Consider the following 15,401-nt stretch of genomic DNA (forward strand, 5'->3'; position numbering starts at 1 on the left):
GCATTCAGTGACTGTCTTTGGCCACCTTTCAGGAGATTACTGGGGGAATTAGTGAAGTAACTTACAGTGACACAGGTCTATAATAACCAACCCCTCTGAGTTTCTTGGTGGACACAAGTGATGCAATATGCTTTCTTGCTTCATGACTGAGCCTTGCTGCAGGGAGAAGTAAGAGGATGCTGTTAAAATCAGAAGAATATGTTGGCTAGTCGCTACCTTCTTTAGGACAGACAAGTGATTTAGTGGGAATATTTTTCTGTATTTGCGATGCTATTTTCACTTGGTGGTGATTGCAAGACCGCTCTTCATATTTTTAGTGCACAAAAGCACCTCTTGATTTTGAGAAGTTACTGTGTTTTGATTTTTTCATGTGACACTGTTGCAGCTGTTCATGTTCCTGGTGATCTCAACTGGAGTTTTGTGTGTGTAATCCATACTGACAACAACTTGTATGTATGATACCCTCCCTGGTGTTTCTACTACACCAGGAACTGCTGGCTTCACATTGGATTTTGGTTTGGGTATGCTCTCACAGGAAGCTGGATATAGCTTTGGGTCTTGCTTAGCTGAGGCTTTTTTCCTCCCTTTTAATTTTTGTACCATTGGTAGGAGAGAATGTATATTCTAGGAAGAGAGCAGTCAGGATGACACTAGATTGTCAGCTGGATTTGTCATCTTAGATCTGCCTTTTCATAGGTAGGAAACTCTCACTTCAGTAAATTGATTGAAAGGCTACACTGTGTTCATGAGAATTTGAGTGGAAATAGCAAAGTAACTGTGGGATGGGTGGAGGGAGAGAGGGAAGGTCTGTTTTTTATATTAGTCTTGTATTCGGTTTTTATTATGTGCATAGTGAAAAATGCTCTGATGGTTTTAGTATAAGGGCAGCCTGGCAAACCTACTTAATTTTTACCTTTTGAGCTGTACTCTTTCTTTTCCTGAGTGTTTCTTGCTGCTGTTGCAATCTCTGCTCTTGGAGGAAATATATGGATTTCTCCAGAGTTTCTGCCTTTCGCTGATTCTCCAACTCAGAGTAGAAGTCACTTGCTAGTACAGATCCATATACAGGTGAACTCAAGTTTAAGAGGGAGGGTATGGGAGGAAGCAACTGAAGTATTTTCATTTTCAGAAGGACAGGCACCTTGTTTTCTCTACTTTTTTCTGCATTTGTCCAGGCAAATGTGGGCACATCCTCAGCAAATGTTAATTTGTAATGTATATTAGCAGTGCTGGGGGAGGCATTCAAGAAGAAAACATCTACCAAAAAAAAAACTTTCAAAGAAAATTTCAGAATATCTGATATTGTTCCTGTAACTGTTAAGTTCAAAGAGGCAATCTGGAGGTACAGGTTAATACATGTTTAGATGTACTTAATGTATTAACCAGAATGATGCGTGTTTTAATAGAATATTGTGGGTTAGAGTAGGGCTGAATAAAACATATTGGTGATCTGCTAGTAAAAAGAATAAAAATAAATTTTCTTTAACATTACATAAAGTTATGGAATCTTTCACATGGCCCTGCCTTAAGTGCAAAATTGATTGAGAGTCTAGTTGCAAAAGATGAATGCAGGAAGTGGCAGGTGAATTTCCTTTAAAGAAGAATTAAAGTGCTTAGTATGAGAATTGTTTGGTGAGCCACATCTGGGGAGGAAGTAAGAGTAGCCAAAACTAGAGAAATTCAAGAAACCTAACTAAATGTAAATAAGTAGTAGAATGTAAAAATAAAAAGAAAAGACTGGTAGCTGCAAAGTAACATAAAAATAATTTATGAAACTAATATTTTTAGGAAAGGTTTTTTCAGATAAAATAAACATAAATATAAAACTTTTTGCATAGAAAATAGTGAGATTTTGCTAAAAGACATGGAAAGTAAATAATTAAAATAAAGTATGCTTATCTATACTGATAAAGTTCTTCTATCTGCCATGCACAAATAAATTTTGAAATGTATTGCTATATGATGATGTGGATTTTTGTGAGATGCGTATTTTAGCAGGAGAGATTAGATATTGTCAGTAGAATATGTACAGAGGGAATGCAGAGTTTTTGGAAGTTAAAAAACTTGTTGGGATTTAATTAACTTTCCTCTGCAACTTATCATAGTCTTCATGTTTTGTGTTGTTATCACTGACAGCTTCATAGCATTTGCTGTTTTCCTTTGGTGCTGTGAACTGCTGAGCAGGTGTTAAGTAGTGCACCCAAAAGTCCTGAAGTTATGTGACTTATGTCTAAACTTGGAATCATTTGGAGAATCAAAGACATAATAATATTTTTGAATCATTGTTTTAATGATCTTTGGTTTTATCTAGTTATTGTTTAGAATAATTTGAGTATACTGTGTTTTTAAAAATCAATCACTATTCTGTTGTGAATTAGCATCTGGAAACATTGGTTTCTGGCTGGGTTTCTTTCATTCTGTCTTCACATAATACTCATTAAGTCATGCTTTTTATTTGTAATAATTTTTCCATATCTTCTCCTTAATGCTGCCATGGGATGACTTTTAATAAAATGTAACTGATGTACCGTTCATTTGTATAGTCAAATTAATGACATTTTTATTAGAAAGTTGAAGAGGATATCTGTGTAGATTGCTACAAGTGAATAATTCAGCATGGTTTTATTTGAAGTCAACTCTTTTGATACTGCAGAAATAAGGATCACGGAAGCAGTTTGCCTTGTTTTATCCAAATCTCCCTGTTGATCTGCCCCTGAGTAGTTGGCTATATAAGAACTTCTTAGTCCATTTTTAGTCATTGCTCCCTACTTGCTTCTATTTTGTGAGGTTAAGTTCTCCATGTACAGCATCAGTGCTTAAACATGGTTGCTCATCTTGAAAGCAGTTGCTTTTAAATGCTATGTAAATGAACAAAGTGTTTATTTTTCAAATGCTCCTGCTTCTTAGAACTTGGGAGTTGGTTATATTTAACATGCTATGACCCTAAATGTAAGAGGCCGCTACCCTGTTTTCAAACACTATTAAGTGTTCAGTGTCACAAACAGTTGTGCACAATATTCCTGCTTTGACTGCTGAGATTGCAATTTAGTAATTATAGTAAAAGAGCATGAGTATGTATATATGTCTCTGTCTATATACTGGTTATGAAGGCTTTATTTATTATGTTAAAATGTATATATATGATGTACAGTGTATTTCAAACACCAGTCATGGCAAAAGTTTAAAAAGCCAGAGGCTGGGGAGAGGGAGATTAATATGTTAGTTTAGTGTCTATAAACTGACACACTTTAATTATGGGTTTTAGTATTAGCATAATTATACAGTACTTCTCACTTTCATAGTTCAAATGTGAACTCATGTATCCTCATGACATCTCTCTAAAGCACATGAGTAACACTTATCCCCAGGTTACAAGTGGGAGACAGGGTTTAATTTAACCCTGGTACCAAAGTGCCCTGCAGAGTTTAAATTCAGGGCTGCTCATGTTCCTCTTTCCTCTCTGCAGCCAAATTGTCCTCCTGCCAAAGCCTTGCCAGTGCCAGTTCAGGGCCGTGCCACACCCTAAGCGAAGCTGCTGCCTTTGGGTTGAGCCAGCTCTGCCTATTCAATGCTGAGCCTGAGCCTTGCTGACAGCTACTGCTAGGGCTTCTTACAGCCCCTAAGGCAGCTTCCTCCTCCTGCTCATTCAGATAGTTTCTTACCGTTCACCCACTCCTATGTTTTCAGAAGAAATGCCAGTGTAGAAATCCCATCCAGGATCTGTTGGAGTGGGAGAGGAAACAGGCTAGATGAGTCACCCACGGCTATTGCTGAAGACTACCAACAGATTTGGTAGCGCTGAAATTTCTTAAGAGTTAAAAATTTTGATCATACTGAATGTTGCCTATGTAAGATCTTGTAAGAAAGAAAATCATTCTGAGTCAGAGTATCTGTGTACTGTGCTGAAGAGAACTGTAAGGCACAGACTCTTGGCATCTTCATCTTCTACAGTCGTCTAACAGCTAGCAGTGGCCTAACAGCTTGCAAGTAACAGTGATGTGAGTATAGTGATACTGTGCTCCTGGTTAAGATATATTTGGGATCATACTGGCAGGAGTAGCCTTGGTGGAGGCAGTGCCGGTGGCCCTGGGTAGCAGGCACACTTATTTTTGTAAAGGAAACCTGTTGTTAAAGAATCCGTGGTAGCTGCATTGCTTTTCTAACCTTGTAACACAAAATGACAGGTGAGCTTTTGATAAAGTGTGAACAGTTGCAGAAGGATTTTTTTTCCATCCCCTAAATAGGGAAGCTTAGCTAGGGAATACTGGGCTATTTTTAATTTAGTTTGAAAGTAACCATACCAAGATTATTTAAAGATAAATCTCCACTAAAATAAGGAACAAATTTAAGTGTATCTTGTATATACTGTTGCTTTTATATAGTTCCTCTTCACCCTCTTTGTGTTTTAGAGCAATGAAATATTTAAACTATTTGCAAGGTGATACTGCGAACCTGGTCTGTGCAACAGCTGCACTGCTTATTCTTGTGTGGCTTGATTTTCCTTTTTATCTTGTTCTGTGCAACCGAAGACTTATCAGTATGTGTTTCATATAGCTGACAGAATTGAAAGCCTTTTAAAATAAATAAATTGAAGATGGAAACATTTGCAGAAGATCAAGTTTTTGATTCCTTGATTTTTGTACTGTCTTGAGCTTGATTCCTGTCTTCTGAGGCATTTTTGTGTTCCTGTGGAAAGCAGGAGAGTTTATTCACACCTCCAAAGACACAATTTCTTATTAATTAAACACATATGTGTGTATATATACAGCAGTGCATTGTTCCCTGTTTTAGGCTGTGAAAATGAGGCAGTTTAGGAAGTTGCTGAGCTGAAACATATTTTTGTTTACTGTCTCAGCAATTTGTAGATAAGACATCCCTCTGACCCTCTAAATCTTCTGTTTGTATTTTCATTGAATAAAGAGTTCAGCATTTCCTGTGAGCACTTAAAAGCTTCACCTTCATAGCAAAGCTGCAATTGTGAAACAAAGGCTTGAATCAATAGAATCAATGGGTTTTTTTCCTGTACATCATAGAGTTGTAGCTATTTTGGTTTTTTAAGTTTTTAGGATTTCTGTAAAAAATCCTTGCTTTTTAGAAATTTATGTCATTTTCTTTCCCTGGCAATATTTTCTTTTTTCTACAGAGTAACATGGACACAGATTTCAATGAGAGAGATTGTTGAATGTGATTCATTTCTATAACATCTTCTCAAAACATAATAGAGATTATGCAGCTGTGATAAATTCAAAATTAAAATATAAAGTCAACTTAAGTCTCAGCCATGCTTAAAATAACTGATATGTGGTATGGTGATTCCCAACCTTGAGCTGAGTCCAACGCTGTAGATAAGTACTTTTCAGCCTATTCAGTTTGAAGACCTTTTAGAAGATGTCCAGTGGAGGTGCAGGGTTCTTCAGAAAAACAGGGTTTACTAGATGGTGCAAGAACTTGTTAAGTTCAAGAGAGGGAACATCACTGGTCTGATCTTCAAAAGCTGCGTTATGGCAATCTGTGGCCAAAGCACTGCTGGATGTGAATCTAGTAATCTCAGCGGACACTGGCCTAATTCAAGTTGCTCCAAATTGACTCTGTGCAGATGACATTGCCTATGTTAAAATGCTTCCTTGAAAGCAGCATAATCTAAAGTGTCTATAGCTCTTACTTATGATGGAAATGCCTTTAGTACTTTAAGACTTTGGATTTGTTTGGGGATTTTTTTACTCTTTGTTTAGCTTTGCAGAGCCATCACAGCTCAGAGGCACCAAGGTGATGATTCTCCTCATGTTCATCAATAGCAGCGCTCACTAGCAGTCACTTAAACCTGAGCAAGATTGCTGAAGGTACAGGAATTACACAGGTGTTTTGGGGAGAGTGGTTTTAACATCACAGTGGTAGAAATATAATTCAAAAATCTTAATTTTCCTTGTAAAATCATTCTAGTGTAGCTGCTGAGATGGGAAGAAAAACCCTTACCTTGATTCTAATACTTTGTCAGAGAAGAGAATATTATGTATTTAAATGCCTTTTCATAGGTATAATTTCTAAGTGCTAAAGACTACTGAGAAGAAATTTAAGTCTGTTTTAAAGACTGTTTAGATTAAAATCAAGGCATCCAAAACAGGAGAAGACACAAAAAACCCCTCTGCAGTAGTCCTCTCCCCTGGACTCAAGAACCTCTCTTCTTCATATAGAACATAATGATTTCTTTTCTTGCTGTTTGCAGGTGCTCCTGACCCAACAGCAGGTGCTAGCATAGATGATGAAAATTGCTGGCATTTGGATGAGGAACAAGTCCAAGAACAGGTTAAACTCTTCCTTTCCCAGGGTGGATACCATGGATCAGGGAAGCAGCTCAATTTGCTTTTTGCGAAGGTGTGTTGAGTACTCTGAACCTTTTTTCTTTCCTCTGTTCTCCAAGCCAGTCTGTACTTGCTTGCATCTTACTCACAGTTCTAGATTCTGCTGTTCTAAAATAACACAAAGCCTTGGGAATACAATGGCAACTTGACAGTGAGTTGTACAGAACTGGACTACAATCTGGTGTGTCTTGATCAGTGTAAGGATATGAAGTAACATTTCAAACTTCTACAGCTTTGCTGTTCTCTTCTTCCTTTCCACCCCCAAAATGTTGGAAAACCTTACAGCAGTTTGTATAATACACCTGTGGATTGCTTGTGGAAAAATTCTCTGAAGAGTTGCAATTGAATACTGAGCCCAAAATTTTGTCAAAAATTGGGAAGGCAGACTGTTTTTTCTACCTAAAAATTTGCCATCACACATATGAATTGCATTTCTAACTTAGCAAAAGGGGAATATTTAACACTGCAGCATATTGTCTGTACTGCGATTTCTTTGCTTTTTTCAAGTTTGTATTAAAAGACTCGTTTCCTAGGTGCGAGAGATGCTAAAAATGAGAGATTCAAATGGAGCTCGCATGTTGACGTTGATAACAGAACAGTTCATGGCTGACCCCCGTCTGTCGCTTTGGAGACAACAAGGAACTACAATGACTGACAAGTATAGGCAGCTCTGGGATGAACTGGGTAAATTCACAGACTCATTTAGGTGTTCATATGTTTAATAAAGAAACAGTTGTGTATTTGGAGTTGAGAAAAACTTCTATTGTGGTTCTAGGCTGAGCAGATTAGAATTTCCTGCAGTTTTCTTTTATTCAGTTAAGTTTGGGTAAAATGAAATTTCTGACCTACAGCATGAGACAGTTGCATTTGGAAGAGAGAGGGAGGATGGTGTAAAAGAAGTACGTTTCCAAAACTTAAGTACTAGTGGTGCTAGAAAGAATAAAGCAAAAAGTGGAAATGTAGCTACACCGCTGAGGTGAAATGCATAAGCCTCTAGTGCTGAGCTGGAAAGGTTGAGGAAGAAACCGATTCACAGTTACAGAAGTCAATTACTGAGCAAGAAAGGAGACAAAATACAGAAGACTAACAATTAACATTGCTGAAATGGGCTGAAATGCGAAAGGTATATTCGAATGGCGTGAGGACCTCACTAATACAGTTTTGAACTACTACAGAAATTTTCAAAATCTGTAAGAATCTCATCTCAGGACCATGAAACGGTTTGGGTTGGAAAAGACATTAGAGTTCACCTAGTTCCAAGTGCCCTGCCATGGGCAGGTGCAATTTTCACTAGACCAGTTTGCTCAGAGTTTCATCCAACCTGGCTTTGAAACACTTCAAGGGATGGGGCATCTACAGCTGCTCCGAGCAAATGGTTCCAGTGCCTCACCGCCCTCACAGTAAAGAATGTTGTTCCTAATACCAAATCTAAACTTTCCAGCTTTCACCATAAAGCCATTCCCCTTTGTCTGATCACTACATGCCTTTAAAAAGTCCCTCTTCAGCCTTCTTGTAGGTCCCCTTTAGGTACTGGAAGGTGCTTTAAGCTCTCCCCAGAGCTTTCTCCAGGCTGAGTAAACCTGAACTCTCTCAGCCTTTCTTTTTATGGCCCGTGCTCTGTCCCTCTTGTCATCTCTGTGGCCCTTCTCTCAGTCTCCTCCAATGGGTCCATATCCCTCCTGTGCTGTGCCCCCAGAGCTGATGCAGCCCTGCAGGGGGGGTCTCAGCAGAGCAGAGCAGAGGGGCAGAATCCCCTCTCTGCCCTGCTGCCCACCCTGCTCTGGATGCAGCCCAGGACACATGTGGCTCTCTGGGCTGGCAGTGCCATGGCTGGGGCAGGTCCAGCCTCTTATCCACTAGTAATACCAAGTGCTTCACTGCAGGGCTGCTCTAAATCCCTCTCAGCCTGTGTTGATACAGGGTGTTATCTGAAGGGAAAATCAATACAATTTGAAAGTTTTTCAGGATGGCACATGAGAGGAAAGATAGAAAGTAACCACAAGCATTGCTTTCCTAGATATCAAGTGCTGTAACAAACTACTAACTAGTAGATACACAAGTGTGTGGGAGGTTAAAGACAACCTGATTTAAAATACAGTGGTAAATCTAATTTATTCCTCTGAGAGGTATTTCACTGAGTGTATGAGTGAACATATTAACACGTCTGTCTTAGCATTCCAAACCTTACTACAGTGTCTTGGAGGCTTTCCTAAAGCAAACTGGCGACACGCATGGCCTAAATGGATCTGCATTGTGATTCATGGCATTTGGATTAGAAACCTGTGTTCTCATTCTGGAAAGGCTTTTCAAGTCTAGACTTAAAGAAGTCAGTTTTGATCTGCTCTGGTCAATATGGCTACATTCTGAATTATGTGGCAGAAAGCATAAAAACATTTAATAATAAACAAGCAAAAGTTTACAGATGATGTCCTGTGAGACATTATGTAAGTAATGTAAAGGAGAGAGGAAATATTGTAATGCTCTTAATGTAATTTTAAGGTCCAAAATCAAGCTAAATGAAATCAAATCCAAGTAAGTGTAATATGCTTCATTTAGAAAAGAAGTCTCAAATGCAAAACTTAACTTTTGCACTCTTAGAGGTCAAAAATGATCATGATTGAATCAGATACCAACTGGTGGGATAAGATTGGATATAACCTGTATAGCAAAAATTATGTTCATTCTAGCTGAAGCACTAGGCTAATAAACTGCTTATTACCTATACTTCTATGACCAGAATCCCTAATATCATAGCATGCAAAGCTCTGTTGGAGTATAGAAATAACTGTAAGTTTAACCACCATTTTTATGATGCCTTGTCTTGTTTTTGCCAAAAATAGCAGTTTTTGCCAAGCAAGGCACATGCCTAGCTGGACATACATGGAACAAAATTGTATCCCAGGATACTGAAACCTGGAGGGTCTCATGCTTCATTGCTTATGTGGGTTGAGTTGGTAGGTGGTGGGAGAGGCAGAAATGTGTTCTCCATCTGTTACCTGTAGCAGTCTTGCCACATGCTGTCAATAAACAACAAAGTTTTTTTAAATTTTTGTAGCAGCTCCTCTTGTTTCATCAGTCTTCTTTAACATCATTTTCTTGACAGCACCTGTCTGAAGGTAGAGGAGGTAGAATCTATCTTTTTGCAGGATCAAATAATAAATACTTTTGGATTAATTGAATATGATTTACCTCTATTTAATCAGAATCCTAGATGTCACTTCCAAAAAGCAGCCTTACCACTGCCTGACCTGCTGTATTTGCAGTCTGAGGCTGACTGTATTGTTTCAGTTCTGGACTGCTCTGACACCTCTTAAGAGAATCAAAATATGTTGATCTTGTACCATGGTTTCACTTGCAAATACTCTTCAGTCACACCAGGCGGGCAGTAGGCAAAGGGTAGAACTTAACTTGATTCTTCCATCTCCCTGATTCTAAACTGTCTATTTCTTCTCCCCACTGATAGGATATCTTGGTTCCTTCCACTGGTGCATAGCAAGTTACCTCCAAGACACTGTTAGTTGTGTGAATTGCTCCAGATTAACTCCTACCTGATGTGAAGGCTACAAGCTTCTGCAGTGTTTTTGCTAGGATCTTACTTTACTTGAGTTTCCCTCTTTTCACATAAAACATTACTTTTTCCATTTGAAACTTGCATCTCAAGAAAAAAAAATGAATGTACAAAAAGGTCAAGTAGATTTTAAGGGAGACCAGAGTTACCATAGCAGACTGCAGAGGGAAAATCAGGGTAGCCCCAGCAACACATGATCTGTTCTAGTAGAAGAGGTAACTCAGACACTGAGTTTAAAAGAGTCATGCTATCATGGTGTTACAAAGAAACTTTGGCTTGTTATCTTCTAGAGTGTCAGAGAACCAAAATATTGATGGAAGATGTGAGACACAGCCTCTGCATATTTAACGTTTTTATTACTGTTCAGAGTAATCTGGAGGCATATATATATATATATATATACATATACATATATAATGTCTTTCAAAAAAAATCTTTTAGCTGTACTCTCATGTATGTCACTGGTAGGTAGCCATTTGTTGTCGTTAGGGAGAATTTTAGGGCGTACAAAGTAAGTAAATATAGACTCTGCTTAATAAAGGCTCTCTTGCTTGCCTTGGTATTCTGTCTGCCAACTGCTATAGGCATATGGCCACTTTGTCAGTTCCATCTTGGCATAGACTTTTAAGCATACTTAAATGACTTCAGCTTTGCTCCTTCACTGGGTCATTTGAACCTTTCATTAGAATTTAAGTGATGCTTCCTGCCTGGCATTGGGTGTTGGCAAGGGTATTGGAAGGACACACTGAGCTTTGATCATAGTTGCTGTTCAAGTTTGTGGTAAATTGCTGATTTCAGTAGAAGTAATTTTGGGTTTGAATGAAGGTGCTGATTTAAAAACAACAACAGTGAAACCCTGCACACCTAAAATAAAAATGAAAAAAACTCCTAAAAATCCCCGAAACATCCATTCAAGACCCCCAGATGAGGTACTTTAGGTCCAACTATGAATCTGGCAATTTTTTAGTATAAAATCCTAATTTCTTGAGCAAAAGCATCATGTTAATAAAAAAAGGTCTAGATCTGCCCACATAACTAGGCAGTTGTTTTTTAAAACCTCTAGATAGGGAGTAAAATATAATAATTGCCTAGCAGATTTTCCTGTTCTACATCAAGGAATGGGATAATGCTACTTACGGAATGTCAGAGGTATCCTATTGGAAAGGTTACAGGTCAGAGCTCTAAGGCTTGCTCAGATACTTCTCAAGCTAGGAGAATTTGGATGCAATTTCAGTGATGCACTGGTGATTACTTCCAACTCGCCACAGTAATACATGAATTCCACTTTGCAGACTTTAAAGCAGAATTTGAATTCTTCACATTGCTGTTTAAATGGTATCCCAGTATGTACAAAAAACATGCTGTTTTTTAGGTGTTTGACTCATGGTGACCACGGTTGAAGAGTTTAGGATGTCATAATGATTAATTATCTGAAGCCCCTTGGTTTGCCTTTTAATTAAATTGCACTGGTAAAATGGAGTATGGAAATGGAAACGCAAAGTAAATGCCTGGTGATGCCTGTTGAGCTGAGATCTCTGGTTTGAAGGAAAGCTTTCTTTGTAATCTAGAGAGAAACAAAATGGACTCAGTAATCTTAGTAGATGGGCAAGTCATTAATACTTATCCATGAAAAACAAAATAAAAGTTGCTTGTTCTCATCAAAAATAAAAAGATTTCCCTAAAAAAGGGGGGAAATTGACTTTGTACTCCAGCACAGGGATCATGATGGCTGTGAGGCTCTGTTTTGGAATTAAGTGAGGCTCTGTTTTGGAATTAAGGGTTGAGCACTGCCAGTGCTGGGAAGAGACTGTTTTGTCGGCGCATGGGATCTGCAAGTTAATTGGTGTTTTCTGCAGGCTTCTGGCTGTGAAATGAAATTGGAAGCCCTTTAGCCACATGGATATTACAAGACCTGAATACAAAAGTCACATGTCACCATCAGGGCCCACTGTGAAACAATAGTGTTCCCACTTGAGCGCTATGCCATTACAGATCATTTAAATATGGGGATTGCATTTAAACTAAAAGCCCCATTTGCCTCTTACTGCAATTTAGCAGTCCTCTTAGCAAAAGCTAAGTGACAAATTAAATGAAAAAAGTGTCTACCTTTTTAAAGCTGTAATGCAAAACAACTTTTTATTGCTTCTCATGTGCCATGAATGAATCATTGTACTTGTCAACCCTAAACCAGGCCATAATTAGACCAGCTACTGTTATCAGAGTAGGGCTGCTCTTGTGACAGCTTAATAAAGCTGCAACTCTTAAATTAAATCCCAGATGCTTAATCTGATGAAAGCAGTCAAGTAGAAGAATTTAAGACAAGTATCTACTGCTTGATGGATTGATGGAGCCCAATACCTTGTCAACGTGTAGATTATAGGATCAGGTTTTTTCCTGTGAGCTACCATTTTCAGTATCTTTATATCCTATTGCTTATCTTCAAGGTGAAGCAACTTTACATAATTTGCATGGATTTGTTCCAAAACAAGCCTTTCTACTAGATTTCCTCCATTTTGATATTTAAGAACTCCTAAAAGGGGAGGAGAGTTGGGTTTTTTTAGAATCAAGGATTAGTTTCTTGTGAAGTAGGAATATGATGGCATTGTCATGGGGGAGAAGTGTCCAAAGAGGTCCTTGGCAAGGCAGGGCAGTGAATAGAGTTGGTATGTGTTGTGGTTTTGCTTCATGCTGATCCAGATCTCTCTTGGTCATCTTATTTTATGATGTTGATGAGAACTTAAATGGTACTCTCTGTGTTCAGCTGGGTACCTTCCACATTTATTGTGTAATCTCTGTATCTCAGCCACCTATTGGAATCTAAAGTGTTTAAGTGCAGGAACCTGTTGTGGTACTGAAATGAGCCTCATTCATATGATAAAGCTCTTCCCAGTGGCATTCTTGCAGTCCTTTCTGTTGTATACTAAATGTATACTAGCATATTAAATGGACCATTTCTACAAAGGAGTATGGTGGATAACATGGCTTTGCTGCAGTAGTTCTTAGTAGGTTTTCACTAGTACTTTGCTCTGTTGTGTACCACTTTTTAATGTTGGGTCAGGCTGATAGTCTGTTTTGATTTCACACTTATTGGTATTTTGACCATTTTCTGGATTAGAATTATATAGTTTTGTGTTAAAAGTTAAACTAAAGTACCATTTACAAAGTCATGTGATACAGAGAAATAGTGCAATGTATTTCCTGATGGATTATGCCTAGATCTTTATTATAACGCTTTGCTCCTCATCTAAAGCTTAATTCTAAATGTTGAGGCTAGCAAAGGAATCATTATAGACTAATTAAGAGAGATTTAATAACCATTTTGCCATAAGCAAACTAATGATCAAGTGTTAAATAATGTTGGTTTGTTGCTTTTTTTTTTAAACTTGGAAACCACTCTGAATTTTTTCCTGCTGAAAATTTATAGTCATCTCTAGAAAACAGCGTTAGATTCTTTTAACCTTAACTGAATGAAGCTATTTTCTATCCATATTTCTGTCTCAGGCATTCCTTCCCTTTGCAGTTAGAGACAGACTTGTATGAATGGGACATGCCAGCTGTTCTGAACAGATTATCTGTGCTTAGTGCTTAAGTGGAGGGGGAAAAAGGGCAAAAGCAGCTATGGTTGTTGCCAGTATGCCTCTAGAGGAATTCCTTCCTGGTGCTAGACTTAATGATTACTCAGGGCTGGCATGAAAAAGAATGGATAAAGTTAAGCATTCCTTATAGTTTTGGTGCTCTAGTACCATTTTTCTGGACCTGCATACTTCTTGCAGTCTCTCTTTTTTGGGTCAGCCATTAGTAGAAATAATTACTTTCCCCTGTATTTTATGTTTTTTATAAAACAGTACAGCAAGACTGAGTTTGAAATTCAACTGCCAAGTTTATATGCTTATTGTCTTAATATTGTTGAATACACCCACTTATAATTGCATCATGTATTGCCTTAAAGCTAAAGAAAGTATCCATGCCCTGCTCTTGTAGAAAATAAAGTTAACTTCTGATTTCTAGGTATAGATTAGTCAGTTGTACATAGGGCATTTGTGGCCTTGAAATGAAAGCTGTAGGAAGTCCTGTTTTTGACGGGAGGTTGGATGCACCATTTCCCTTGGTCTTTCATTGTGGGCCTTTTCTAGGTAGAGTGGTATCTTACACATATTTGTGTCTTAAACTGTATCATATCCAGTAGGCTGTCTTTGCTTAAGTAATAGTTACATTAATACTGTTTAGTCTCAGCTGTCTTATGAAACACATCTACCCTCAGGTTATGCACTTAAGGTGACACCTGCTTTTTCACGGAACAAGCTGTTGATTTATATCAATGTCTTTGAATGATTTCTGTTGTTGGAGGTGCTAAATTAACAGTAGGTCAGAATTAGCATCACAAGGCAGTTTTGCTGTTCTAAGACCTGAGTTATGGATGATGACTTCAATTGCTGTCATGGCCCTACAGTGTCTTGGTTGATGCTGTCACCTTCATTTCCTCAGTGAATGAAGCCAGGCTGCTGTTCTGCAAAGATGGATTTCGTCCACCTTCTCTGGGGATCATTTCCTTCTTCCTCCATTACTGACATTGCCATTATAGTATTTGAAATGAGGGTGTATGTGAGGCCAGAGTATGACAGTAAAAATGGGTTTTTTTAGGTAATTTCACAGAATATTCTGTGAGTTGGAAGGGACCCAGAAGGATCATTGAATCCAGCTCATAAGTGAATGGCCCATATGGGGATCAAACCCACAATCTTATGTTATTAGAACCATGCTCTAACCAGCTGAGCTAATCCTGTGGCATTTATCAGATTTCAGAAATAATGGTCACAGTAATTACCTTTAGTGTGTAAGCATAGCTTGAGGGGTTTATTTTTAATGCCGTACAGAAAGTTGCATTTCTGTTCTGTTTAGTTGGTTGGAAAGTACTTCAGGTTTTTTTGTAAGTACCCACATTAAAGCAGTTGGGGTTTTTTTATTCCTGTGATGTTGAACTGATTTACTTGAAAATGTCCTAAAAAATGATGTGTATTGAAGCTGGTACACAATTCATTGCAGCCCTAACTGTGGAATCATGTCTGCAAAGATTAAGGACAGAGTTTTACTCTAAGCCAAGCTGATAGTGTTATTTTCCCCTAGTGTTATTTTTCATACTTCAGTAACATTGGCCTACCATTCAATTTTCCAATGTCACTTCTAGTAAATACTAGACCTAGAGAGAAGTGATAGATTCATGGGGAGAAATTACTGAGTTTTCACTGACTTCTGAGCTTTACATCTGGTTCAGCCATGTAGCCTTGTGCTATTTTCCAATCTTTTGTCTTTTTCCAGTATTGCATGAATACTGGAAAAAAAAATTGGAAGTGAGAGGTGCAAGAATATCAACCCACTTGGGTGTGTCAAGTCAAGATGAAAGAAATCCTTTATAACTATCTGTTATATAGACAAAAAATTTTATAGGGAAGACAGTTCTTCAAAACCCACAAAAC

General features: G+C 38.1%; 1 protein-coding gene across 2 annotated transcripts in view; it reads left to right on the forward strand.

Annotated features, from left to right (window-relative positions):
- The window catches only part of ZSWIM6 (zinc finger SWIM-type containing 6), a 110,436-nt gene that overhangs the window by 65,304 nt on the left and 29,731 nt on the right, over positions 1 to 15,401 (forward strand). The window contains exons 3-4 of one of the 2 annotated variants that reach the window (XM_005489777.4): positions 6,224 to 6,372; positions 6,893 to 7,043. The exons of the other annotated variant lie outside the window; for it this stretch is intronic. Coding sequence (XP_005489834.1) covers positions 6,224 to 6,372; positions 6,893 to 7,043 — 300 coding nt within the window. The remainder of the gene's footprint in view (positions 1 to 6,223; positions 6,373 to 6,892; positions 7,044 to 15,401) is intronic. 2 annotated transcript variants of the gene reach the window in all.

Source organism: Zonotrichia albicollis, chromosome Z (assembly GCF_047830755.1).
Source record: "Zonotrichia albicollis isolate bZonAlb1 chromosome Z, bZonAlb1.hap1, whole genome shotgun sequence".
Lineage (NCBI taxonomy): Eukaryota > Metazoa > Chordata > Aves > Passeriformes > Passerellidae > Zonotrichia > Zonotrichia albicollis.